This window comes from Alligator mississippiensis, chromosome 1, assembly GCF_030867095.1.
Source record: "Alligator mississippiensis isolate rAllMis1 chromosome 1, rAllMis1, whole genome shotgun sequence".
Taxonomy (NCBI): domain Eukaryota; kingdom Metazoa; phylum Chordata; order Crocodylia; family Alligatoridae; genus Alligator; species Alligator mississippiensis.
In genome coordinates this window covers 54,287,715-54,315,499 of record NC_081824.1, presented here as the reverse complement: position 1 = coordinate 54,315,499, position 27,785 = coordinate 54,287,715, and the positions used below count along the sequence as shown (strand labels likewise).

The following is a 27,785-nucleotide window of genomic DNA, read 5'->3' as shown; positions in this document are numbered from 1 at the left end:
TGGACCCATCCTACTGTGAGACTGCTCCAGCTACAGAAAATGCTCCCTGCCCGTGCACAGATTAATTCCCGGTCTGATCTGAGTAGGAGGCAGATGCCTAGGACTGGTTCCAGCCTGGGGGAATGTTCCCCACTTCTGTACAGACTATGGGTGATCCAGACCTGTCAGTGGCAAGGGGAGCCAGTGCTTTGCCTCTCTCCCTCTCCTCAACACCCAAGAAGCATGAATCCATTCAAGTTAGTAAGGAAGAAGAGATCTTCATGATGGGAATAGGAAGGACTTTCTTGCAGAGTAGCCCATTCCCTTCCACAAGAAACCCACTGAATAGCCATATGCTGTCTTTGGGCTGAAAAGCTTTCTTAGTTAGAGACAATAGGCAGGATGCTTTCTGAAAGGTTTAGTCCTATGCATATAGAAACATCACATCAACCAAGCATAAAGATGCTTTGACTCTGGAGTGAAACTGGGGGAAAAAACAGGTGCTTGCTTTGTCTGAAAGAGTGAATTAAGTGACAACCTGATAAGTCTCATTCAACTCTCAGTTGGTCAGTTAAAATACTACAGGAGGGGGAAGCGGAATTTCACCCATACATCTTACTTAGGTAGGAGAAGATGAGGGAACTGGCTGCCAGAGACATGAAAATTGACTATGCCAGGGACATGAGCATTAGGTTTAGATCTTACAAGAGAGACCCTAGTAAAGAAGAACTTTAGAACTGCCATATGAGAAGAGTCCTGGGATAAGAGGGGGCCTCATGGATAGCAATAAAAAGTAAGAATCCTAAAAATCAAGAGATGTACACTAGTTCCCACAGTGCAGAGATAGTACAATGGTAGCTAATGTTATATCCCTGAACTTCAGCTTGCAAAGGAAGATTTTGAGCTTTCTTTCATCAAAGATGGGTCATCATTCCCCTTTCCTTTTAAGAGCCAGGAAATAACTGATTTAGAAACCTTTCCCTACCATGTAAAACACTTCCTCTAGTGCCCCTAGAGCAGGGGTGGCCAACCTGTGGCCCCAGAGCTACGTGCGGCTCTTCATAAGTTAATATGTGTCTCCTTGAATCTTTGCACAACCACACAGTGATCAGCTTCCATGAAAAGAACTGCTCATGAGAATAGTCTCTCAAAGGAACAGGGAAAGAGGATTTGGTATGGATAGTGAGCTGGAGCGGATGATATAATCAGTCACAATAAGACATAACATTCGCTAATCTAAAATGCTGCTCAAAAAAAGGGAGAAAATTGTCAGAACGGGGATGACAAAGACTGAAGAGAAGGGAGTGCAGCTCACCCACGCTATGTATGGTGAGGGCCCGCCGACAGCAAAACCACAATTTGTCCCCATCTTCAGTGAGAGACGCATGGGCAGAAGCCCATTGTGCTCCTGTTGAGCCCAGGAACCCCCAGGACCCCACAGTGGGACCCCGACCCAGACCCACAGTGCAGGCAGAGGTAGGTGGGGCCCACGGCAGGGAGGGAGGGACCCCAACCCAGACAGCTGCAGGGCAGCTGCGTTGGAGCCGAGGAGGGAGAAGCCTGCCCCCGCTCTCCTGGCTCTTACTTGGCCCAGCCCCCAGGGAGCCACGTGACCGAAACCTCATGAACAGGCCACACAAACAGGTGCGCTTGTCTGCCCAGCATGCAAGTTAGCACGGGAGTTCACACAGAAGGGTGAGCAGGAGGGCCCAAGGCCCTGCCAGTGCACCCTAGGGAAGCTAGTCCTATCAGTAGATGGCCTACCAGCGGCACGATGCAGATGGGCACACACTGCACCCAAAGGGTCCCCTTGGGGTCTGCAGCCTCCCCCTCTGGCACCTCAGAGGCTTCCACCCAGACGGAGCCCATGGTTCCAGTCTCCACACAGATGGAGTCCCTGGCTCTTGGCTGCGGGGGGTTGCCTGGCACGTTTCCAGGCTTCTGGGACCGGGAGCATGGCCACCTCCTCTTGCAAGGTTTGCTCCACTTTGGGGTCTCTGGGGCACCAGACAGAGGAGCGTTTTATGACCACTGGTGTCCCCCGAAGCTCTGTCCTTGGACCAGTTCTCTTTAACATCTTTATCAACGATATGAACATTGGTGTCAGAAGCACACTGGCTAAGTTCACTGATGACACTAAACTTTGGGCCTCAGCGTCCACACCTGAGGACAGGCTAGTGATCCAGGCTGACTTGGATAAACTTAGTAAGTGGGCGGATACAAACCTGATGATGTTCAACCCCGATAAATGTAAGGTACTCCACCTCAGGAAAAAAAACCCGCAGCATACTTATAGGCTCGGCAGTGCTACACTGGCTAGCACCACAGCTGAAAGAGACTTGGGGGTCATGATTGACCACAAGTTGAACATGAGCCACCAATGCGATGTCGCAGCTGGTAAAGCAAACAGAATTCTGGCTTGCATCCATAGATGCTTTGCAAGTAAATCTCAGGATGTCATCCTCCCGCTGTACTCAGCCTTGGTGAGGCCGCAGCTGGAGTACTGCATCCAATTCTGGGCTCCACAATTCAAGAAGGATGTCGAGAAGCTTCAGAGAGTCAAGAGGAGAGCCACATGTGTGATCAGAGGGCAAAAGAATAGGCCTTATGAAGAGAGGCTGAGAGCCGTGGGACTCTTCAGCCTGGAAAAAGCACAGGCTCAGGGGGAACCTGGTTGCTGCTTATAAGTACATAAGAGGTGTACATCAGGATCTGGGAGAACGCCTGTTCACCAGAGCACCCCAAGGAAAAACAAGGACCAACGATCAGAAATTCCTTCAAGACTGTTTTAGACTGAACTTAACAAAAAATGTCTTTACTGTTCAAGCCCCCAAGACCTGGAATAGACTTCCTCCAGAAGTGGTGCAAGCACCTACTGTGGACTCATTCAAGAAATGCTTGGATGCTTATCTTGCTGGGATCCTTTGACTCTATCTGACTTCCTACCCCTGGGGTGGGGGGCTGGACTTGATGATCTTTGTGATCCCTTCCAGCCCTAACGTCTATGAAATCTATGAGAAGTCAGGTCACCAAAGGGGACTTAGAAAAGGAGACCTCAGTCAAAACCTGCTTTCTCTTTTGAAAATGCCCCAAGGTGGCAGGGGATGAACAGTCTCATCTGGAAAGGAAAAGGAAAAGCTGTTAATCTCGACTAGATCTCTTATCCTGGAACAGATGCCGGCAGTCAGCCGAAGGGAAAAAAGTGGGTTGACTTGGGAAAGAGTGTGAAGTAGGAGGCAGAAAAATTAAGAGGTTAGGCAGTAAGATTTGTTCCTAAAGTTAGGTGGTGGCTGAGAGGCCCAAGGCCAGAAAAAACAAATCAGGAGTGACACAAAAGATCCCTGGGACTACTGAAAAAGGCCTCAACACAGTGCCTCATTTGAGGAAAACTCTGGTAAGGCCCAAGCAAGAAGGTACCACCTTTTAGGATTAAAGGAAGAGTATTGCCATCCATCACCACAGGCGTTATCAATGGACTAAGAGCCAGGGACACAACTCTGAATGGAATCAATGGGTACAAGTCAAACAAATCTGAATACAACCTCCGAGGAGGCAAGGAAAGTACTGGAGGCAGTTATAGGGGTTTAGGCTGTAGCCGTGTTCGTCTAAGGATATAGGCAGACAAGGTTCCTTGGGTGAATTTGATATCTTTTATTAGACCAACCCAAATGGTTGGAGAATAGTTATTAAGCAAGCTTTCGGGTTCAAAAACCCTTCGTCAGGCTAAGGACGCTGCAGCAGTTGCTGCGTGCTCTTCCTGGATGGAATGCAAAGTAAACAAGCCCGGGGCTGGGCTGGGCTGGGGAGTCAGTTGTCAGACAGATTGTAATGTATCAAAAACCCAATGTCTATGTTTAGTCCCTGATCTCTAGTATCCAGCAGGTTGATGAAATGGAGCTCATAGGCTCGTCTCTGGGATGTGTTGTGTAAATTTCCCTTGAGGATCAGGACTGAGAGATTGGAGAGAGAGTGGCCCTCCTGTGAGAAATGTGCCCCCACCGGTAATTGGGTGTTTCTGTCTTTGATGGATTTCCGGTGTGCGTTCATTCTGGTGCGCAGTTGTTGTCTGGTCTCTCCTACATATCTTCCATCAGGGCATTTGGTGCATTGGATGAGGTATACTACATTCCTGGAGGTGCAGCTGTAAGATCCTGGGATGCTGATGGCTCTGTTGTGGGGTGTAGTAATAGTGGAGGTGGTGGAGATGTGGGGGCAGGTTTTGCATTTCTTGTCATGGCACGGTCTGGATCCTTTTGGTGTGTTCTGGGGCTGAGGAAGTTTGCTTCTTGTGATGAGGTTGGCGAGGTTCGGTGCTTGTCTGAAGGCTAGGATGGGTAGCTCTGGGAAGATTTTTTTTAAGAATAGGGTCTTTTTCTAATATGGGTTGCAATTTTTTGAGGATTTTCCGTATAGGTTCAAGGGATGGGTGATAGGTCATAACCAGCGGTGTGCGATTTGTGGGTGTTTTTCTTCTGTACTGCAGCAGTTCTTCACGTGGTATCCAGGTGGCTCTTTCAAACGTGCGATCTACCTCTCTGGAGGAGTGTCCTTGCTGGGTGAAAGCCTTTTTAAGATTGGTGAGGTGGCGATCCCGGGTGCTCTCTTCAGTACAGATGCGGTGGTATCTGAGGGCTTGGCTGTATATCACAGCTTTTTTGGTATGTTTCGGGTGATTGCTGGTTTTGTGCAGATATGTGTGTGGTCTGTGGGTTTCTTGTATACTGTGGTCTGTATTTTACCCTTCTGGATACTGATCATTGTGTCTAAAAAGGGGATGTTGGTGCTGGAGTATTCTAAAGAAAGTCGGATGGAGGGATGGCGACTGTTGAATTTCTGGTGGAACTCAATTAGAGATTCCTGGTTCTCACTCCAAATGATGAAGATGTCATCGATATATCGTAAGTACAGCAAGGGTTTGATGGTGCAGTTCTTGAGGAGGCAGTTATATGTACACTGTCAACTCACAAGGTACACTGAAAAGTGTCAGATCTTGGGTGAACACCGAATCTCTCAAACAGGTGAGAATGACCAAAGGAGGTTATGGCTCCCCACATATGCATGGAAGTGCTGGAACCAAAGTTGTACTGGAGGAATGGAAAAGAAGCCGAGAAGTGTGTCAGGTTCTTGGTTCCTGTTCTGTGCACTAGTAGAGCAATCTCCATGGACGTCAGTCCCAAGGCCTTGGTATCAAGACACTGCTGAGCTTTCATGGCATACACTAGGCCATGAACCTCAGAAGGTCAAAGAGATGAGGAAGTGTGCCTTTTCACTGAACTCAAGATGGAAACCTCCACCATATGAATCAGCCCTGGTTCTGTGCTCTACCAAGGCCTTCTCCAGGACTGGAGGCTACAAACAAGAAAAGCTCAGCAGCCAATGGAATTCAGAATTCCAGGATCAGAAATCAGTCTCCTGGAGACACATTTGGAGTTTGTCACACTTTTTACTAGGAGACAAAAGATTTGTAAATAAAGTATTTCGTAGAAACGTAAGACACTGGTAGGCAATACAGGCACTTCTGACACCCATCAGATGCAGATCCAGTACTATCATATGAGGAACACAACTCCTTTGGTCATTGTAACCTGTTTGATCTTGGCAAACACACAATGAGAATGGAAAAGCATTTGAAAGATAATATTTAATGCTGAAACTTGGTGATGATTTATATTTCCAGTGAGCATTACATTGCATTGAAATCTAATTGTTCATTTCTCTAAGCTACCTTTTCACGACAACTACAAACTGTCAAAAAGTACTTGGCAGAATTTATATCTAAGTAAATGTTCAGGTTGGTATACATTGGACAAAGTTTGAGAACAGTCTCAAACTCATAGTTCAGAAATTACAAAAACAAAAAGATATCTTCCATACAAAATATGGCTGTCTCACTTGCTCGTTCAAATTCTGAATACACCATGTAAGATGCAGAAAGGTTAAGCAGGGTCTCTATTTTAAGATTAATAAATGTTTAATTAAATATTCCAGGAAGTCTCCTGTATTTTTCTTGAAAAATTGTTTTTATCTCAGATAATTTTCTTAGACTACAAAGCACATTTTCAGCTCCTACTTTACACTTTTTAACTATACACTGCTCTGATAACTGTCAGGTATCAACCAAACATCCCAGACACCAGGATCTCACATTAGTTTTTAAAAAACATGGAAGAGTCCTGGAGACTTCAGTGTCATGCTTTTTGAAAATAAAAAAGTGGAGGGAGACATCAGTGCTGGGACATAGCAGAAGGGGAGGGGCTAAAGGCAAATGTAGAAGGGAACTGGCCTCTTAGTTCATTAACACAACTCAGTAAATACTGGTCACCAATTCATCTTTTTTTCCAAACACTTATCTGTATTTCTCACAAGGTAGGACTAAGCCTTGTGGGAACACCAGGAGTAGCTTGCTAGAAGAGTAAAATAAATAAATAATAAAAATAAAAGTTTCACCTATTTTAATTAGTTCTTGCCAAAAAATATCTTGTCCTGATCCCAGAATCCAGCTGCTCCTCCTCTTATCAAATATACTTTTGAATGTACTAGTCATTACAGATCCCTCTTTGGTCCCTGTCAGGTCCTGGCAGAAGGATTTCCAAAGCCAATCAAGACTTACTTGTTCAATTTTTGTCACATGAACATTCCGACTTTCCCAAAATGTATAAATATATTTAAAACAAAATGAAATTTCAAAGATCATTATGCTTCTCACTAAATAATCACAGATGAAAAGTCTTACGTGTCTGTTTTCTCTTTGTCTCCAAGCAGCTAGCTCTTTAGAAGCCAGTTCTTCTGGGCTCATTCTTATGAGGTGATCAGGGGTAACCTCTCCTTTCAGTACTCTCTTAAATAATATCTGTGAAAAAGGTCAACTACTGCTTAAAAACAAAATTAGTTCCTAATAACAATCCAATAATTAGTGAACTAAGGCAACTAGAATTATGAAACACACTTTGAGAATACATTCTCCACATAAAACCTGTATTGTGCAGATATTAAAAACCATTTTTAAATGTGTGCACATAAATATAAACACACAAACTGGGTATACAAATTATTTTACAGCAATTCCATACCTCAAAAACCATAACTAGAGAAAACTCAAAAAGAACAGGAGAAAAACTGAATTAAGTCATTCTAAATAATGTAACTGAAAATAATCCACATTTAACATTTAAGGAGAAAATAACCTAATGGTCAATTCAGCACAGATTCTGGTATATTTAAAATCTCTAAAAAAGTAAGAATATAGCAAAATCTCTACAGTCCTCAGTGGAAGGTGGCTGGATAGAAAAGTATATTCTGCTTTCATATCAATTTAACTAAAAATAAAAAAAATAGACATGTCAGCTTCTAAGGCAGTAGCCTGAAATGGGCAGGAGACACCAGCTTATTTCTACTTTAGAGGAAACAATTAGGTTTACTGTACAACCAACCAGACAGTAACCTCAGATTATAGTCATAACTACCCAAATCACTAGCACAGAACTTTCAGTGATTTATTTCCCCCCAAAAGTAGGTACCACTACAGGGGAGGCTTGAAAACAAGAAATTCTGTTCAGAGGGAAGGATGAAGTTTTAGGTATGAGTAAATTAAAAAGCTAAACTTGAGGACCATGAATATGCTGGTAAAATGGTGGGCTGCAGGAATGCAAGCCTGATGGAGTGCCACCACAAAAAGAAGTTATATCACTCTTACAGTGGCCAATCAGAGGACTGATCATTCAGAAATGAATGAAGTAAGGGTGAAATGACAGGGCAAGCTCTTCGAGAAAACCAAATCTAAGAAAGGTGAAAGGTTGAACTGAAGGGAAAAAGCAATGACTGGTAGTAAAGAAAAACAGTGAAAGAAGAGAAGCTGACCGCAGGAGGCTGGACAACACAAAGAAGGTAATGAGGACAAGGAACAGAGAGAAATGGCACTGGAGACAAATGTGATAGCTATAAAAGGAAAACAGGTATGAAAATCAGGTTAGGTGGTAAAGAAAAGAATAAAATAGTTTTGAAAGAATAAGAAAAAAGAAAAGAAAGTAGAGGCCAAGCTGCATAAGAAAAAATAAGAATTATTATATAGAAAATACACATACACAAATATATACCCCTCCATTTCTATGACCAATTACTAACTAGCTACAGTAATGTCTTTTACACATAAAAAACTACAGATGAAGAGCACATACGTTATTTTTAGGATCTTTTAGGTTGAACATCAAACTTCTGTATTTGTTCTTATACTTAGAATCAGTATCCCGAAAAAAGGAAAACAGTTCTTTTTCAATCCTTATGGCAACTTTTGCTGCTCTTTCCTCAGTAATCTTCAAACTAGAGTCTGAAAGTCTGAAAAATGTATTGAATATGTTTAAGTAAATATTTACACACACACAAGCACACACATAACAACAAAACTATGTGGTTCATTTAGTAACACATGTATACCTTTTCATCAGAATTTCTTTCAGAGACTGTCTGACACTTTGTCGTATCTGATCAGCAGAAGGTTTGGAAGCTGGCACAGATGGTACATTTGTATTACTAGACAGCCCCCCTTTCTCAGTTTTCTTTTTCTTGACTTCTTGTTTCTCATGAACACCTAAAACAAAACATATGGACGAATACAAGTTTAAAAGATGTTTTTACAATAGCCTGAATTTGAATTTTTTAAGGTACGCAATTTTAATACAAACAAACAAGCAAACAAACAAAAAGGGTGATCTGGAACAAGAAAAATCAATTTTATTTTTTAAGACTTAATTCTTAACAATTTTATTAACAAAAATAAATAAAAATTGAGGAAAAGATTTTTCTTTTTTTTTAAACAACAACATTTAGATCTTATCTCTCTGAACACTAACTGCATGATGAACAGCAAGTTTTTTAGATCTTTAAAATAACTTGAGATATTTAAAATAATCACTAATTCTGTGAAGGTATGAAAACATTATGACCATCAAGCAGTAAAAAAGCAGTAAGGCCCCCTCCTGACTTTTGGGTATTCATTCCAGATAGAAGTAAGCTATGACTCCTATCTTTCTCAGGTGAACAGCACCACCAGTAAGACACTGGTGAATATCCTTGGGACCAAAAGAGAGTGGTTCCTCTGTATAGTAAAACATAGGTAGCATTGTAAGCAAACCTTATTTCTATGTTTAATCCTACATAAGTAATCTGCATCCTGACAGACAGGAGCCAGTCCCCCAGCAGAGTGATAATTAAATGACTGCTGGGTCCCCATCTTGAATTTGAGCTTGAAAATGCATATGTTATTTTCTAAAGTCCATGATGGGATTCTAACCCCCCTTTCTGCTTTGGAAAATTGTTGCTGTCGAAGCTGTGGAGAAGGAAGTTCTAAGGAACTTTCTCTATAGTTCTCACAGCCAGCAGAAACTTGACCACTTCTCAAAACAAGTTCTTGTGAAGAGGATCCCTGCAAAAAGGGAGGAGGAAGAGGACTTTGGCTGAAAGCAGGGAGATGGACTGTCTTCATGTCCAGTACCAAGAAGTCTGGGCAAAAACAGGATATACAGTACCAAAAAAAAGTGACAACTACAGCTCACAGATCTTGATCATACTGTCAAAAACCCTGCTTTGAGGCCCAGGTCTGGTGGACAGCCAGTTAGAATCCAGAAAAATGTTTGTTTGTGAAGCTTACGATGCCTTCTTGGGAAAGACTCAGGGCACGAGACACTCAGTCATAGGCGTGTACATGGATGATCACTCAAAGTAGAAAAAACATTTTTAAGTAGGGTCAGTTAAGATTTTATGTGCACAGAATTAGAGAAGGGCAAAAGTTATTTCCTACAGCTATCACTAAACACATACGAATAGCTTATGTTATATTGTAGAACTGTACAGAGCAGAGTCTCAAACCTTTGACTCATATGGGCGATAATGTAATAAAGAGACTGCTTTTGTGTCTACTTTTCCCATTCTTTTGAAAACCACCTGCTCTATTCATAACCACAAAACCTTTATACAGTATCTGTATCTACAATAATTGTTTGTGTGAAAATATTAGGAAAATTTCTCACACATCACTGCCTGCTAAGCAACATTAAAAGGATAACAAAACAAATGATGCAGCACCAAGTGAACAACCAGTTCTCTGTGAACCACGGACCACTTGAGAAATGCTTAAAAACAACTTTCCTGGCTCACTATAAATACACACAATTCCTAACTGCTCTTTGAAGCATTTCTCAAAGTCTTATTACCTGTCTTTGTGGACTTTTCACTAGAGGAAGAAGCACTAGGAGAATCTTTGTTTATTTTTTCATTTTTTTCTTCAGAGGATCGACGAGGAAGCATAACAGTCTGCGCTACTTTACGAACAGTAGTTTGTTGCCCTTTTTTAACATCAGAATCTCTGTATTCTGGTGTAATCTTCCCATCTCCAGATTCCTGAAACAAAAACATATTAACCTGGTAACAAATGTGACAATGAACCACACAACTGCTGCAAACTTTCCCAAAACTTATTTTAAAAACAAAAATATCAAATAATGCAGGTCTAGAATTCAGATGACATAAAACACGCCATTACAAAGTAACTGAAAAGATGTCATAATTCACTATCAAACATTATTCAACAATTAATTTTAAAATGTGGATATTTAGTAGGAGTGTGCGAAACGGGCCGAATTCGATTTGGATTTGGCCCAATTCAGGGGACAGTGATTCAACTTCTGGTCCACTTCCAGGTCCGCTGCCAAGCACGGGGTGGAACACCCCCTCCCCGGTGTGGCTCAGCAATCGGCTGCAGGAGGACCCTAGTTGCCCCCCCAGACCCAGGAGATACCAGTTGCCGAGCAGGGGGGGGAGGGACTCCTGCGCACTACGCAGCAGACCCAGAAGTGGACCAAAATCTGGCCCACTTCCTGGTCTGCCACTGAGCGCACTGGGGACCCACGCTCCCATGGGATGCTCCATCTGCCCCGCCGTCTCAGCATACATGAGCTGCCTAGTACACCTTGAGGTATGTGGAAAAAAACATTTAAAGCTGTGTCTACATCCAAATCATCAAAGCTCTCCAAATCGAGTCGAAGGGTTCCAATTCGATTCAGAATGATTAAGGGGTCTCCTGATTCAATTCAGATTCGATTGCCGAATCTCCACTGAATCTAATCAGCGACCGAAGCTTTGCACAGCCTTGGTATTTAGTCCTGTCAAAATCAAGAGACTCCCACTGATTTAAATTATATCCCTATACTCTCCCTACCCTGCTCAAAAGGGTCGGAGTGTTAACCAATAAAGGTCCAAACAACTTAAAGAATCTTTTAAATTCTTCTACTCATTGAATGAAGCCAGACTGTTTACATAGTTTGTGGATAAAAAAAAAAGATGAAAACTTGAGCATATGAAGAACACAAAAATAAAACAGCTGCAAAAAACAGTACTATGCTGCAACTTTCTCCTCTTGTAATAAGGTAGCTGGTTCTTCATCTAAAAGCTGATAAGGTAAATAATGATTATTCTGGATAAATCTAAAAGATGCGGTAAAACTTATACAACCACATTTATAAAGACGCTTGTTACGTTTTCATTTAAGGTTTTCTGGGTCTGTAGACAGTTTGTGCAGTTTTTTTAAGCATGTGCATGCATGTATGTTATACGGTAAGAGACGGCATTTTTATAATACTTACCTCGAAATATTTTGTATTTGAAATGTAAACATTAGTATACATAGTAACATTTCAAATAATGAAAAATTAATTAAAATAGGCTTAACAATTCTTAAGTAACCCATACCCGTCTAAAAATTTTGACTTTGTGCTTCACTGTGTCATCCAACTGCTTAGATTTTTCATTTGCTGAAGTTGGATTACAAGGAAAGGTTTGCTTTGACATCCCAGGCTTCTCAGATTCTATCATTCTATCTTCTCTTGCAGTTTCAAATTTCATTTGACTGTCCATCATATTTTGATCAAAAGAATCATGTTTCTTGTCTTCTTCAGCACAACATTTAATACACACATATTCTTTATCTTCATCTCCCATTTGTTGCGCTTGGGAAAGACTCAACCCAACACAATCACCATGAAACCAATCATCACACCTACCACAGCCTACCATGAACCTGAAAACAAAATAAAAAAAGTAAAATCAATGCATAATCTTCAATAGAACTTACATCAAATTCAACATAACATGGCCAACTTATTTTAAATTCTTAAATACATTGTTTGTTCTTACCTGGCAAATGATTTTCTTTGAAGCTTTACATCCATTACTCCAGCCTTACGACATGGTAAGAATCATCAATGTGCAAATCAATTCAGCCCACAAAACCCCAAGAGGATATCAGAACCTCAGTGTGAATTTCTATACTTCTATACCAACTACACTGCAATTTAATGCAGGTTAGAGAAAAATGCAGAAAAGTAAAAGAAAGCTCTCAAGACTGGTGAATGCAAAATTTGAAAGATATGTTATTTCATGATACATAGCTGAAGCCATTATAAATGTAAAAGAATTTCATCTCAAAATAGCTAGAGCACATGGCTATTACTTCACTGAAAAGTTAACAAACTGCTCTTTTCTGTTGTAACTGTAAAAGGGCAAGAATGTTGCTTTACATTGCGGTGTCTGGATGATTTAGCCTACGTGGTATTTACTCCCTCCATATTACTAAAGGTTATACTTTGTCGTCGAAAAAAAATCAGTTAAGATTAGAGAACACTTTTCAATCCTTAAACTGCTTATACCATCTACATTGTTCCTTTCATAGAGCCGCTTTCAGCATTCTGTACTGAAAGTAATTTGAGTTAAATCTAACAGTATCCATTCTGGAATGTTGGGAAGGACTATGGGCCTTAACAAAATAGTGATTTTGCATATTATTTTACTGTTGTGAACTGTTAATTTCTTCTATTCTCTACTCATTAGGTTCAATTCTTTACTGAACCATTTTTGAAGAATATGAGAAGCAGTTTTTCCTTAGGCTACGGAGAAATAGTAACATACATACATTCTTCTGGACACGGTATTTTTCAGTGGTACGTTCTTTTTCATAATCTATTGCCTTAAGACAAAAGACAGAATGACTACTTGAAAACCTGCATTCAACTGAGATGGAATTTCAGAATTTGTACATTACCTTACTTATGCTATCTTCTTCCCCTTCTTAGAATTTTCTCATTTTTAAAAACTCTGGCAAACAAATACGAGACTAAATTTTGTCGAATGAAAGAGTGCTTGCAAAAAAAATCCTCAGAAGAGCTAGACTGGCTAATGCTGAGGATCTTGATTAGTGGATTCATACTTATGAAATTAACTATACAGAAGAAAAAAAAAACAATTTAAAAGTAGAACAATGCAATTTTGATCACAGGCTCAAACATTTTTGTCAAGTACCACAGAAACAATTTAAATATATTCATTTGCAAACCCCAATTTGATCTAATAAGATAGATGCAGGACTAGAATCCTGTAGATCCCTTTTGTGAGATCCTAAAGGACCAGATTCTTGACTTGCCTACCTGCCTTCCTCTTACAATTGTGTTCCCAAAACTATACTGCAACTTACCTATTTGCCAAAATATTTCTATCATAGCATGCTTATTATTTGGAAAATGTATATTTTCCTCACTCGCTAGGAAAACTGAAGATAAACATTCCAGAGGGCTCTGAGCCGTCAATGCAAAAAACTACAGGAAACTCAAAAGGACAAAATACATACAGTATAGCACCGGAAGCCTGAGACCCAGGAGAAGCCACTCAATAGATATGTTTACTTTCTACATAAAATTGTACCAACATAAAACTAAACTCCATCAAAGCCCATGTGAAACTGGTATAGAATCATATCCAGTAACTTCAGAGAAAAGTCACTTCCGACTGGCCCATTTCTCTCAGAGAAACTTTGACATATGATTACTTTCCTATCTCAAGCAATCCAATCAATTGCATCAGAAATCTGTTCAGTTTTAATGGATTTGTTGATGAGTTAAACATTTTTTGTCTCTTATTCATACTGACAAATGAAATTTGTACATGCAGTTTCACTGATAAAGCTACAAACTCTTTTCAAATTTTCTTAAATGGTTCTTTCCACAGACCTAGTCCAGCAAAATAGACAGATGAAAAGAAGGCTAGTCAGGTATGGGAGTATTAACTTTTCAATTCCACCAAAATCTTCATGAATGCATCAAGATAAAAGAGAGATTGAATGGTATGTAATACCCTGAAAATAAGTATCATGAACTCAAGATAATGGGGCAAGCACCTGCTAGAAGTATAAAGTACTAATACCTGTTTCATAATTGTAATGATCTACAGGTGGTAGTTCTATTTACAAATGCTCTCCTGGCACAGTAATAGTGATCATGTTTTGGGACACCAGAACTGAATTAAACTGGATAGTAAAACCCCTTTTATTAACATACAAACAGAAACATAAAATTTCTATTACAGCTGAAATGCAAAGCAAACAGCCACATTTTTAATCTTCGGCATACTTAAAACAAAGGCTATTTTTACACCCATTTTTGATGCATCATGATATTCATTAATGGGAGCCAACTAAATGGCTGCTAAGTTTCCTGGTAGGGGGAGAAAGAAAAAAGGAGGATAAAAAACAACCAGGCATTTGAACAACTTTCTAAAAGGGTAAAGATTAAGCTGATCAAGAGTAGACAGAGAAACTCTTCATATTTGGATAGTACTGACTCCTGCATGATCAACATTGCTCCCTTCCTATGAGAAATGGGAAGTGCTCAAATGTGCATGGTGCTAAGCATCTCAACTCTGGAGTTAAATCTCACTGCTCTGCAGAGCCACGCTCTAAATGCCAATTTATCCTCAAATCTTGAAACACTGGCAGTAAAGCTGGGTGGAAGATTGACGATACCTGTTGTCAGACCTATGAATACTGAGGAAGCTGCTAATCAGAAAGACTTTTCTACAGAACGATACCAGAAACACGACTTGAACAACCTGAAGTTTATATGGAACATTTGAGGTTTCAAGTGATTCTAACCAGGATAGTTTACAACCAGGAAGCACAGCAAAGCAGTTAAGTAGTTTTTCCAAGATAAGTGGACTATGATCCAATATTCCAGGTATGTGATTTTTGCAGGAAAATCATGCTTCTAGCTCTAGTTTCTTAAATTTTAAATATGGCTATAATGAATTTTATCCACATGCAGAGCATACAGAATACTTAGCTAAGGATGAATATACCTTAAAATAGATGCCCCACACCTGTAGCAAACATGATTTCACTCTAAATGGCCTTGGATGAACTATGAATTCCACAACGGTAACTTTTGTTAATAGGCCCAGCTTTTACTTCATTTATGTTTGCAATAAAACAAGATAAGACTACTAAGTTGAGCCTAAAACAGGAAGTACTGTGACCCCAGTGAAGTTTTTCATCAATAGTAGCAATAAATGGAAATGGTAATGTAGACAGATATCAGATGTGTAGTTACAACTGTCTTGTTTAATCTTTCATCTCTAACCAATGATGGTGGATGCCAGGGAGGGTAAAGAGCAGGGACTAAACCACTCTAGATATATCCTGTTCACATGCGCTCCTCTAAAGCATTCACTTCTGTCACTGCCAGAGACAGGATACACAGCTAGATGGCCACTGCTCTGAGCCAAGATGGCACATCTTATATTCTTAATTCAAAGAAAAAAAAATGGTAGTAAAAATATTTGCGCTTTGCCTACCTAAAATTTTCATGATTTTTACCAGTGATGCTGTATTAATGGCAAATTATAGCTCTCTATTATCTGGCATAATATTTGTTGGTCATTTAACGTTTTTTGGATTGTTGCTGCTAGTCCTCCCCCCACCCACTATTAAAAAAAAAAAAAAAAAAATCAACTCTGGTAACTACAAAATTCTTTCTTAAATGATGAGATGGGTGGAAGGAGAAGAAAGAGCAAAGGACCCTATTTGGGAATTAGAAACAGAAATGATTTGATTTTCTGTAGGACTTTTTTATAATCTTTATCCACGCTTCAGATGTTCATCTTCAAACAGGTATAGGTTAGAGGAGATACAGTTTGATAACAGTGAAGAAAGGTAACGCTCAGAATTAAAAAGGAGGGGATCAAGGAAGATTGTGGCATGGCTTGTAAGATTAAGGATGTCTTCTTGCACAGCTGTCACAGTCCTGTGATTGAAGAGGTTCTGATATCCTGGACTATTAACACCAAAATGTTTACTGTAGGTTGTTTCACAGTTTGAAGAACTTGATTTTACCCATGTTGTAAGGCTGGATTGGAAGATGTAAAGCTGAAAGAGAAAGAAAAACATGTTTCAAAATATTAATTATACCAACACAACATAGGTGGTTAAACTGCTCAGTATTTTAACATAAAAATGCAGTTATCTACAAGAATCATCATACAACAGTTAACAGTTGATGTTATATAGTAATTATGCATTTCTCTGAAAGACTTTTCCTACAGGTCAAACGGAATTTTGAGTGCAAAGAAAAGTCATCTTTCCTGATTACTTCCCCACACCAGGATGATGCAACAATTTAAAGCAACAAAAACCTTCAAAATTACTTTATGATTAGCATTTAAAAAAAAAAAAATCTCTTGGCATACACATTCATTTATGGAAAGAACAGTCTTATGTATAGATGATTCATCTTCAAAATGAATGTTCATGTTGCATCTTTTCTATTTCTAATCATAACAAACAGAATGTATGCAAACTGAAGCAGATTGCTGGTTGGCTGTCAATTACTAGGAAATGAGTCTGAAAATAATGCATCAGCAAATCAACATTTTTCTCTTAAAAATACTGTATTAATTTAAAGGCTATGCATATTAATAAAGCACAAGACATAAGCTGAGTTCTATAAATTCATCAGATCAAACATCCATAACAACCATAACAATCATAATTTGATAGGATTGAGGAATTCAGTTAGTACACTCTCACAACTTTGAAGTACCTCCTTATTGTATTTGCTCTATACAGTAAAGTGAGATAGCTGGGCAGATAACTACGATCATCTTGCAATATTTAATTCCTAACTTTTTTCAGTTGCATACAGAGGCCCAAAACCTGCAAAAACTCATACATGGGAAAAGCCACTGTTCATGAACATAAAACTAAAGCAATATGTTAGCAGAACTGAGGCCCAGTAAAGATTTACCATCTAATTTTACTTAACTAGACAAATATTAAAAGGTGGCCTATAATTAATTACAAAGCAAACATAATTTATTAAACATAATTCTGCATTATTCCAAAAATAGCAAAAAGGTTTATTTACCCTCCATGAATTTGTTTTATGAACAACCAACTTAGGTCTCCACTAGCTTAGCTGTGATGCTTGTAAAACAAATTTAACAGTACAGCAAGAGACGTAAGATTGAAAAATGACTAAATTATCCTTAGGTTAATAGATTATAGGTATCTGGAGAATGATCAAAGGTGACAAACCCCTATTTCATTCACCATCTTGCTCCTGTACAGCACTGGTTCCCAAACTTTTTTTCCTGCAACCCTAAATTAGCCACCAACAGGACCTCCTGACCCAGCGCTGCAGAGGCTGCTGGGAGCAGAGTGCAGTGGTGGCAGTGCCACCATTGCCCCCTTTGAGAGCGGCAGCCCCTCCCCGCCCACCCACCACCCCCAAGCCGTGCACAAGTTTACGTGTGCGTGTGGGCCCTTCATGACCCTACTGAGGACCCCCGCCCCGGTGACCCTGATTTGGGTTGTGCCCCAAGGTTGGGAACCAACGTTGTACAGAGAGATTCATTCACAGACGTTCTAGAGGAATCTGTGTGTTCTACTAATAAGGAGGAGTTAAACAAGGACCTGATATGAAGTCTGATGACATCAAACACATTAAATAAATTACTACATATATTTTCCTATCACAAAGCACCTTTAAATGACAGGTAATTTGTTTATTGAAAGTCTTGCAGCTGACTTCAGTTTTTGATTTGCTGACAACATAACAATCTTTTCAAAAAAATTAAAGGTACTGCCAATTCCTTTTAGCTGTGACCTCTACCAAAGCAAAGGAACAATGAAAACTAATTTTCTACACTGTTTCAAGAAATTAGCCTTGAAAGACGACTCTTTTATTCTCTCTTAAAAATATGCCTTTTTTATATTACAATAGGCTTTCCAGCAAAACAGGCACTGCACGGAAAATGGCAAAGGCAACCAAGTGTGTGTATCCAGCAACAAAATAGTGTAGTAAAACACAAATGTTAAATGCACAAAGTAATAAAACTGAAAAAATGAACCTATTAACTGTAGTCACAATCCTGCAAAAAGAACCCTGAAGGCAAGTTCCACTGACTTCAGTGGTCTGCATCCCTGTATTCTAATTTGTAGGATCAACGCTTGAAGTGTAAATTTTAACAGCAAAATATGTATTATATATTTCAGAGAAAAGTATTTTTTTCAAGTTCATACTGCCTCTGTTTTGCAGTTCTAGCAATACCACCTTGGCAGTGTCCCCCTTATACTATTTCCTACTAAGTGGGCACATCTACACATCCATTAATGCACTTTTGCTACTGAGCATTAACTTTAATACCTCTAATAGGAGGTACTATATAACGGCACATTAGCCTGCACTAATGCACAGTAGCAAAGGCAAACTTTTTTGTGAGATGTTTAATGCGCAGTAGACTAATTCTACTGCACGTTAGTACATTAGCAGTTTTTGCTGTGATATGCTAATATGCAGTAGAATATTTTATTGCAAATTAAGGTATTTTGTGTAAATGTGCCCACTGTGCATCAGTAAAAAGCAATATGTGGCAATAGAAAAAAACCAAACAAAAAAATGATTTGTTTCATAGGTTGGTTTCATAAAATTTTGAACATGCCCATACCACTGTGACCCTGCCACCTTGTGATTACAGACTGTAATTTTTAACTATGCTAGTCATAACCTATTTGTCAAACATTTTTTCTATGAGTGTAGTTACAGAAGGCTAATATCTTGTAAAATCTATTAATCTTATGTAATCTAATTAACACTATCACATAATATCTTAAATGTCCTACTTCTCTCAGTTGTGGTTTTGATGAATTTAGGCATAAGTCCTGAAGACTTATATTCATGAGTAGCTTCAAAATGTTTGCAAGACCAGGGGCTTAAATCTTGCTCCTTGTCACTAGAGGGTCAAAACTTCAGCAGCTTAAGAAAATCAGAAAGTCCCTCTCAGAGATATTCCCTTAATGAACTACATAATGAATATGGATATGAGTGAATATTCTGAATATGGATGTTAGTGAAATTTTGTTGGGTAATACACATTGTTTCTCTAATATCATCTAAGCACAAAGTATCTTTAATTTAAAAGTTATAAATTATCTATACCAAGTAATGAATGCCGTTAACAGAGCTACACTCATGGAATGCACAGTTATGACACACTTAAAACCACTATCAAGAAGAATGTGATGGATCAGCCATGTCAAGAGAATATAGTGAGATTCAAGGATGGCTCTAGAAAAAAGGGTCACACTCTATAGCGGTATCACAACATGTGCAAAAATGTTATGAAGTCATTCAACAACAACATAGAAAGCTGTGAGGAGTATGCAGAATCCCATTTGATCTGGAGGGAACATCTGGCATTGGGTGCAGCTCAGCATGAAGTAGCTTTGATCCAGAGGACTGAAGCCAAGTGAGAAAAAGGAAAGCAGCATGCTGAAAATTTGGACTTCAACTTAGACAACATACGGATATGTGAAACTTTTAACAAGCTGTACCTCTCTCAAATTGGACTTGCCAGCCACAAACAGATTCATCAGGTTTCTGACTAGACCTCTTACATGTACACCATGATCCAGAGGATTGACAGTTGCTACTAATGAACGCCCTTTTGAAAACATATTTAACTTAAATTAAAAACTTAATTCAGTAGAGAAAATCTGAAAACTATTTTTCTTCTAACTCCGTAAGTTAACTAGATAGAAAATTCTTGATATTTTATTAATTAAAAACACTATTAGAGAACAGACATATGATCATAAAGTTGGAAGTTATGACTATTTACACAGAAGAGGTCATGAATAAGTTTGAAGAGTAAATTTTAATTTCAGTATTCCCAGCTGCTTCTCTCTATAATTTTATCAGTCTTTTAAATTCCTCTTAATTTTTGTAAACATAATTAGTAAAAGGAAGGAAAATCCAAATAAAGTTCTGATCCTACAATTTCTGCACACAAATAGATCACTACACCTTCAAAGAACCCCCCCAAAACTTGATTCAATGTTCATGTGTACATATAAAATGCAAGATCAGATCTTAGTTGATACAAAAAAAATAATCATACATTCAAAGGAAATGAAAATTCACTAGAAACAATAATTAAGGAACAAATAATTCAAGGTTTTGTTTTCCAATGATATAGTGGTTTCTATCAAGATTTTCCTCATGCAAAAACAAAACCACAATGCATATTAAATGATGGATTGAAATGTATTAAAGGTCTAGTAAGCCCTCCTCTATTAAAGAAAAGATTGAAGGAAATAATAAGGTACTGAAAAGTCTTATGAAGTTTGCCAGATGCCTTTAATATGTGATTAGAGCTTATCTGCCTGTAGGACAGGGATTCAGCCGTGAAGAAAACAGAGGCCAAGCTAACCACAGGTGAAAATTATGTTAAGGAACTTTTACCTTTGATGCATATACAAAGAAGAAATCCATAAACAGGATTTCTTCCATGTGGGCATCTAATGCTTCATCTGGCCTTATGCAAACTTTCCTCATCCTATTCTGCACATGCATGGCAGGAGGCATAGACTTGTGGGATCATACACTGGATCTCACCATAGCTTACTGTCAGTGAAGGGGGAGCCTTAATACAGAATTCAAGTTGCAAACTCCGACAAATCAAGAAAACCAAAGAGTTATAGCTTCTGATGCATTTCAACTACAATGCACTCCTTAAAACACATGCACACACAAAGAACAACAAATCCAGCTCAAAATTTGTTAGGGGTGAAAGAGGAAATTGGTGAAAATGACTGAATGCATAGCAATGCAACAAAACAAGAACTTAAATTTCTGAAGAGCATGAGCTTTTATTACTTAGAAAACAAAGTAAAATTGAATTTCTATCAACCGAGTTGCAAAGTTACTACTCTGAACAAGAATCAATGTAATAAAGCCAATAGGCTGGCTGAAACAATAGCATTATAACCAAATGTTGACACTGCCCCCATTTCATGAATAATGTAGATCCAAAGCACAATGCCTCAGTTTCACTGTATAGGTATCAGTGTAAGAGAAGACCATTCGCAGGAACCATGAAGAGTTCCTGGTGCTTGGGAGTGGTCAGCAAATCTTACAATACTACATCCAACAAGAAATAAATACTCCCCAGCAGTTCACATGGGCTTCACTTTGCTGCAGTCTTTTGTGGAACATACTCTTAACTAGAGGAAAAGACATGTTCCCCTCCATTCCAACTGTGTTATATCCCACATATAAAGTACTTAATGTACTTGTTTTGTGTATGGTATGGGAAATGATAACATTTGGTCCTAAGAAAAATGAATTGGCCTCATCATTTCAAACGGTGGCGGATTCTGAAGCCTAATCAACTATTTTAATTAAGTCTATAACTGTTAATATTACATAACCAGTTTAAAAGCAGTTTTGTGAGGGGCTTGACTATAGCCATTATAATGTGACCTTTGCACACATGGAATATGTCCAAGTGAAGAAAAGACCTCAGCAGTTATTTCTTGACTTGCGTGTTTGATCCTGCAAACTTAGTTGTGCATGAATAGCATGTTAGCACATTTGCATTTATTGAAAGAAAAATGGTGGTGGTTTTTGGACTTCAAGCCATATGAAAGTTGGTTAATAGAATGGACATTTTTTTGCAGCTTCAATTCTAGATATAAATCTTCTCCATACCAAACTTGTTAGTCGTGCATCAAAAAAACCTGTTGCTCACATTATTCCTCTAATTCAAGGTTCCACGTTATTTTATTTTTGTATATTGCTTATTTTTGTATTTAATATTTCCTCTCAGTGTTTTCCTTCTCATCTTTTGCTTTGTGATCTATTCTAACAAATGAGAGGGGAATTGGCTAGACAGCTGATTAAACAAGGAAAGTGAGCAAAAGGTATGGTTAGATGTACAAAAAAAAACAATTCTGTGAATAAACCAATCTTAATAGGGTTGGAGTCTGTAATTTTTAACAAAAATGAAAAAAAAAGTGCATTCCATAAGTATAGTTTTTTCAAAGCCCGTTCAAATATTGCTCCAATACTACACACGCACAACCCCCCCCCCCCCACACAAACATGAATGCTCTAAGATGTTAAAGAGGATTTTGCTTCCTTTCCTACTTCAAATGGGAATCAATACAATCTCTCAGCACAAAGTTTTCAGATGAGAATTAAAATATTTGCTTGTTATACCACATATAAATGCAAAATAAAGCAAAGAGTAGTTCTAAAAAACATGACCTGAAATGTTTTAACTTTTGGGGGTGTGGGAAGAAGAGAAGAGAAGAGAAGAGAAGAGAAGAGAAGAGAAGAGAAGAGAAGAGAAGAGAAGAGAAGAGAGGTTTTCTTGTGAGCTTCTAACTATTCCTGCCCTCCCCTCAAAAATAGAGAGGAAGTACAAGACACAGGAACACAACATGTCTGAATCCTGCTCTGTAGACCATCTCTGGGAATGAGCATTCTAATTCTATGTCTATACAAACCTTAGTTTTCCTGCCGAAACTGCCAAACATATCAACTATAGTAGCAGCTTTTGTGATCTCGACTTCCATCCAAAGATCAGACTAACACCACAATGCTCATGCCACTGAACAACAGAGGTTGGAAACTTTGGTGTTCTGCTTATTTGGTGTGAACAGGTAGGTAATCTTCAAATTATATTACTTTTTCTATGCAGCATTTTGCAGTTCCCAATGAAAACACACATCCCTTGCTTAAAATACTGTACAAACAGTACGCAATCAGAGTTCAAACATAATATATGAATTTCTATTCCATACTAATTACCCAAAAGTATTCCCACTCACGGTAACTTTTATATATTGATAATTTGATTTTAATAAAGTGAATGATCCAAGTCAAACTAGAAATTAATTCTATTCATTTCACCTTGTCAGTTTTTTGCCCCACTTGTGATCAGACTCCTAAACCCAGATCTTATTTCTCCTTTAAGATGTCTAAATTACTTTTACACAGCTTTTAGACATCCAACCTAATAAGCAGAATTTTATTCCAAGCAGCATCTAAAAAACTGCTAAAGACATCTAGCTTCCTTGTAAGTCTCCATTTTTGTCAGGACCTATTCCAAGAGAACTGTATAGTATTACCAGCATGGATGGCTGCACACTGCTGGTGATCCTCAAGCCAACTTTGCTGGACCAGATATTGTGCGTTGATACCCATCTCAACTCCCAAAACAAGTGCTCTACTCTCACCTTAGTAATGATCTGAAATCTCAGGGCAGCCACAGGAAACACTACAAGGACACATTGAAGGCATCTCAGAAAAACCGATGTCGATATTAAGAACTGGGAGGAGCTGGCAGTTGACCAACTCCAATGGAGTCACAACCTCAACCAAGTGACAGCCCATTTTGAGGTAAAGTGCCTTGCCCTCAAAGCACAGAACAGAGAATGGAGGAAGAACAGAAGAGAAATGCTAGCCTATGGCCTACACGCCCCTGTGGAAAGACCTGCAACTTCTGCAGACAGATCTGTGGCTCAAGGATTGGACTCAGGACCCATCCAGGGGCCATGGTAGAGATCGAATTGAGGGGCTGCTGACGACATTTGGGCTACAGTGCAAGCTTAGAGGTAAACCAGAGGAAACATCTATTTCCACCTAAAATCAGTTGTAATTCAATGACATCTGAGAAGTGCATAAACTCTGGAAACTGCCCAGTTCCTTATATACAGAAAAATTATGGAAGTAACTGAGCTTGTACCCAATGAAAAAAGAAGTGGTGAGACAAGTTGTCCATTCAGGTGTTTTCTCTGCCCACCCTCCCATCACTTCAGCTTTTGCGCAGCAGCCAGAGAAGGAAATGTTGCATGACCTTACACCCAGTGTCTCAGCATCAGTAGGAGGAATGGAGGCATCTTCAGCCCTGCCCACCCCAGAACCACAGGCTGGGGCACTTCCCTGGCAAGTGAGAAATGTGGGCTCAAACCCTCTGTGGCTGAGAATCTAAAAACCACGTCTCCCATTTTTAGGGGCTAGTTCCAAAATAGGATAATGAGAAAAAATGGGCTGGCAATCCTCATCCACCATCTCTTACTGAAATGAGTGCTGCTGTCTAATGTCCCTGGCAAATGTTATTTCCATCAAGCAACAGGTTTAATATCACTTGATGGAAACTGTTGTACCATGTGACCTGCTTCACATTCAGAGGACAAGGTATTGAAAAGGGAAAAAAAAAACATCTTGAGAATTTGCTCTGCCAGTGCTTGCCAGCAAAGGGAGTTAGAGACCTGCTGGCAGGGGCCATCAGTCCTCTCTTGAGCTGTGCTGGAAATGAAGTCAGCTGGGCTCCCCATGGTAAAGGAGCTGCTACCCACAACTTCCATGTGTGAATTCCTCAGTGCAGTGAAACCGCCTGTTTGAGTTGATTTCTATTAAGTCTGGAGTAGCTTGCAGGCTCAAACTCTTCAGGGACCTTATAAAGTGCTTTTGTGTATGGGTTAGTCCTGCCAGAAGCTTTCTGAACAAATTCCCTCCCCAATCTCTCCGTGTCAGATGAAGCATGTTACTTGAGCATATGTTTAAACCCTGGCTTTCACAAAGAGCTGCTGAAGGCTTCTTAAACAAGCAGCCTTGAAGGCTGGTCCAAGAAAGGAAGCAGAGGCGTCTACTGCTACTGTGCCCTGGGGCCTCAGCATTAAGCTGGAGTCAAAGAGAGTGCCCTTGGTGTGATAATTACTTTGTAATTTATTGTGTAATTAACCAGTTAATTGCACAATAGATGCAATGTATGTGAAGAGCCTACAACTGACACACACTGATTCAGCTTCACAGCTCTCCTCTATGTGAGACAGATTCCAACTGGGGGGCGGGCAATTATTTTGGGTGAAGGGCCGCATACTGAGTTTTCGCAGGCCATCGAGGGCTGCATGACAGGCAGCCAGGGGCAGATAAATATTAATTTTCTACATTTTTTAGGGGCCCTGCGGGCCAGACAGAATGGGCGGGTGGGCCATATCTGGCCCGCAGGCTGTATTTTGCCCACCCCTGTTCCAACTAGATAACTCCCCTTTGCAAATTATCCACAGCCAAAATGGGAGAATTATGCATCCTCACAGAGAGAAATAGGATCGGAGGTGCTGGTATATTCACTAAGGAAACAAGAAAACTACCAGTTACCCTTAACAAATTCCTGAGTCAAGATATTTTCAGTTTTTAGTTTCAAAGAAAAATTGTGAGACTTTTTCGGGGTATATCTTCCAAACATAAAAAAACGAGTTGAAATTGGGATAAAAGGAAGAAAAGGAAAAAAAGCTGGTTTAAATTGAAGAAAAAAAAAATTTGTGGGGGGGGGGGGGTAGGTGGGAGGTGGAGGGGGAACCCGACCCTCTCCATCCCAGCACTAGCCCTGACTGCCTTCCCTGCACCGGCCCCAATCCCAGCCCCGCACCACCTAGGGGGCCCAGAGCTGGGGGGCCGGGGTGGGGCCAGCCTCGGCTGTGCTGCAAGGCCAGACAGGATGGAGCCCTCAGGACCCCTGCGCCCGCTGCGCCAGGTACTGCCCAACTGGGGCGGGGGATGGAGCTGCAGCTTGTTCAGGGAGGGGATGGCGGCTCCCGCCACTGCACACGTCCCAGGGGGTACAGGGATGTGTGAGAAACATGTAAATCAGTAAAAACTGAGTAACTTCAATTTAAAAAAATTAGGTAATTTATCAGTGAAACTCAGTAAAAAATGAAAATGCAAAACACTAGACATATACTACTGAGGCTAGCAGAAGGAAAGACCTAGACATCCTAAAGGCAGCATGGGATCTGGACCCTAGTCTATTTCTATATCCACAACTGAACTTCTTCACTTAAATTATAAAACAAGGTTTCTCAAGGTACAAACATAAAATACAAAAAATATTTTTACATTCACAAAAAGCCAAAAACACCAAACCAAACCAAAACCCAAAGAAAGACATTTCAATTCTTACAGTTTAAACCTAAAGCATGTATTTTGCATCAGAAATGTTTTACAAAACCAAACGTTTATAGAAGTATTACCAAATAATGTTTTCTGTAAAGTAGTTTGATTGGATTTCAACATTCCACTTAAATATATGCAAATCTCAGCATCAGCATGCCAGAGTACTAATGAGGACCTGACAGTATAGCAAGAGAAACTGGGAATCTATGGTCACTGAATATAGTGATGAAGTAAATAGAAGATACAAATGGTAAAATGGTTATCTGAACAAAAATTAGCGCTGTAGACATTTAACAACAAGGATTTTTTTTTTAAGTTTAAAATGACAGTGTCCCATCAACCAGGCATTCTGCCCAAGCATACATTGTACATTCAGTATTTCAAGTTTTCATTTGTATAATATATTGCATCTTCTTCATACAAAGTATTTTACAACTGCTGTACTAATAAACATTTCCTTCACAACCATGTGAATAGAGAATTTGAAATTCTAAAAATTGAGGGACTCAGATACAAATGAAGAATATATATGCACTAGCAAAAGTATATGTTCCTTATTACAGTTGGATTAGGAAATTTCTACAGTTTGTTTAGAATACTAATAGTAATATGAATTTATATTAAGTGAACAGATCAAAACTGGTTAGAAACTTATCTGAAATGTAGTGACAGCTCTTCATGCTGCCTCTAGTTCAAAGGGCAGACAAGTAGAACTACTTTTAAAATTAGGAACAAAAACTTTTTTTTCCTGCAGAGATTTAACTGAAAAAGAGCAAAACCAGCTCCTACTCTTGAACTATTATATCTATCTCATTAGCTACCTTTTTTACTCAACAAACAAAATGCTGAAAATGAGCAGTGGATCTCATCCAGGGTGTCAATGGCACCCTGGGGTGCCTTGAGAACTTTTCAAGGGCACTTTGGGGTGCCATGCTATATTAGTACTGTTAGATGTACAAACATTAGTCACAAGATCAACCCAGAGATCTGAAATAGAAATTCAGTGTTAATAAGATTCTGACCTGTTGCAAAGAAGAAATGACTTGTTACAAAGAATTCTTTGCCACAGAAGAATTTCTATTATATTTCTGTAATCAGAAATGAGTGAGAATTAAAACCAGGCATTTTTCAAAGGGTGCCTTGAGTGTAAAAAGGGGTTTCTCAAGTCTAAAAAAGTTGACACACACTGAAGGACACGATTTTAGATGTAAGCAGATTTTTTTTAAAAGTTAAACATAATTAGACAATACACATGTATGAAAGTTCTATGATAATTTTGTGGGTGTCTCCTATTTTTTCTTCCCTTTTCTTTTTTAAATGTTCTCATCTCCCTCACTGATGAATGAAGGACTCACATAAATGAGAATATTGACTAATACATAAAGTAATCTGAAAAAAAACCCAGAAAAAATATTCTCTCTCATCTTTTAGTTATAATAATCATGTTGGTTACGTATAATAAAAGAAAAACACATTTAGACAATTGTTCAATTCTTAAGCTGATGGCAGACCCTTTAACATGAAACATTTACTTTAAACAGTTTTTAGGCAAAACAAATATTACAAGTCTACCTGGAACACAGATGCTTTAGTTTGACATTTTCTAAGAAGCAGCTCAAGTTTTAAGATGCATCTACCATAACAACGCAGTGTAACAGAAGCATACTCCTATAAACTAGGACGTTCAAATAATAA

At 39.1% G+C, this 27,785-nt stretch overlaps 1 protein-coding gene across 12 annotated transcripts in view; it reads right to left on the bottom strand.

Moving 5' to 3' along the window:
- PHF3 (PHD finger protein 3) overlaps positions 1 to 27,785 on the bottom strand; it is a 93,699-nt gene that overhangs the window by 19,035 nt on the left and 46,879 nt on the right. For 11 of the 12 annotated variants that reach the window (XM_006272959.4, XM_014594449.3, XM_059730740.1 and 8 more), the window contains 5 exons: positions 11,719 to 12,046; positions 10,185 to 10,371; positions 8,410 to 8,563; positions 8,154 to 8,310; positions 6,713 to 6,829 (listed from right to left, as the gene is read on the bottom strand). In XM_006272959.4, coding sequence (XP_006273021.2) covers positions 6,713 to 6,829; positions 8,154 to 8,310; positions 8,410 to 8,563; positions 10,185 to 10,371; positions 11,719 to 12,046 — 943 coding nt within the window. Of the gene's footprint in view, positions 1 to 6,712; positions 6,830 to 8,153; positions 8,311 to 8,409; positions 8,564 to 10,184; positions 10,372 to 11,718; positions 12,047 to 12,162; positions 16,166 to 27,785 lie in introns of those variants that run through there. The other variant, XM_059730756.1, reaches the window with a different exon arrangement.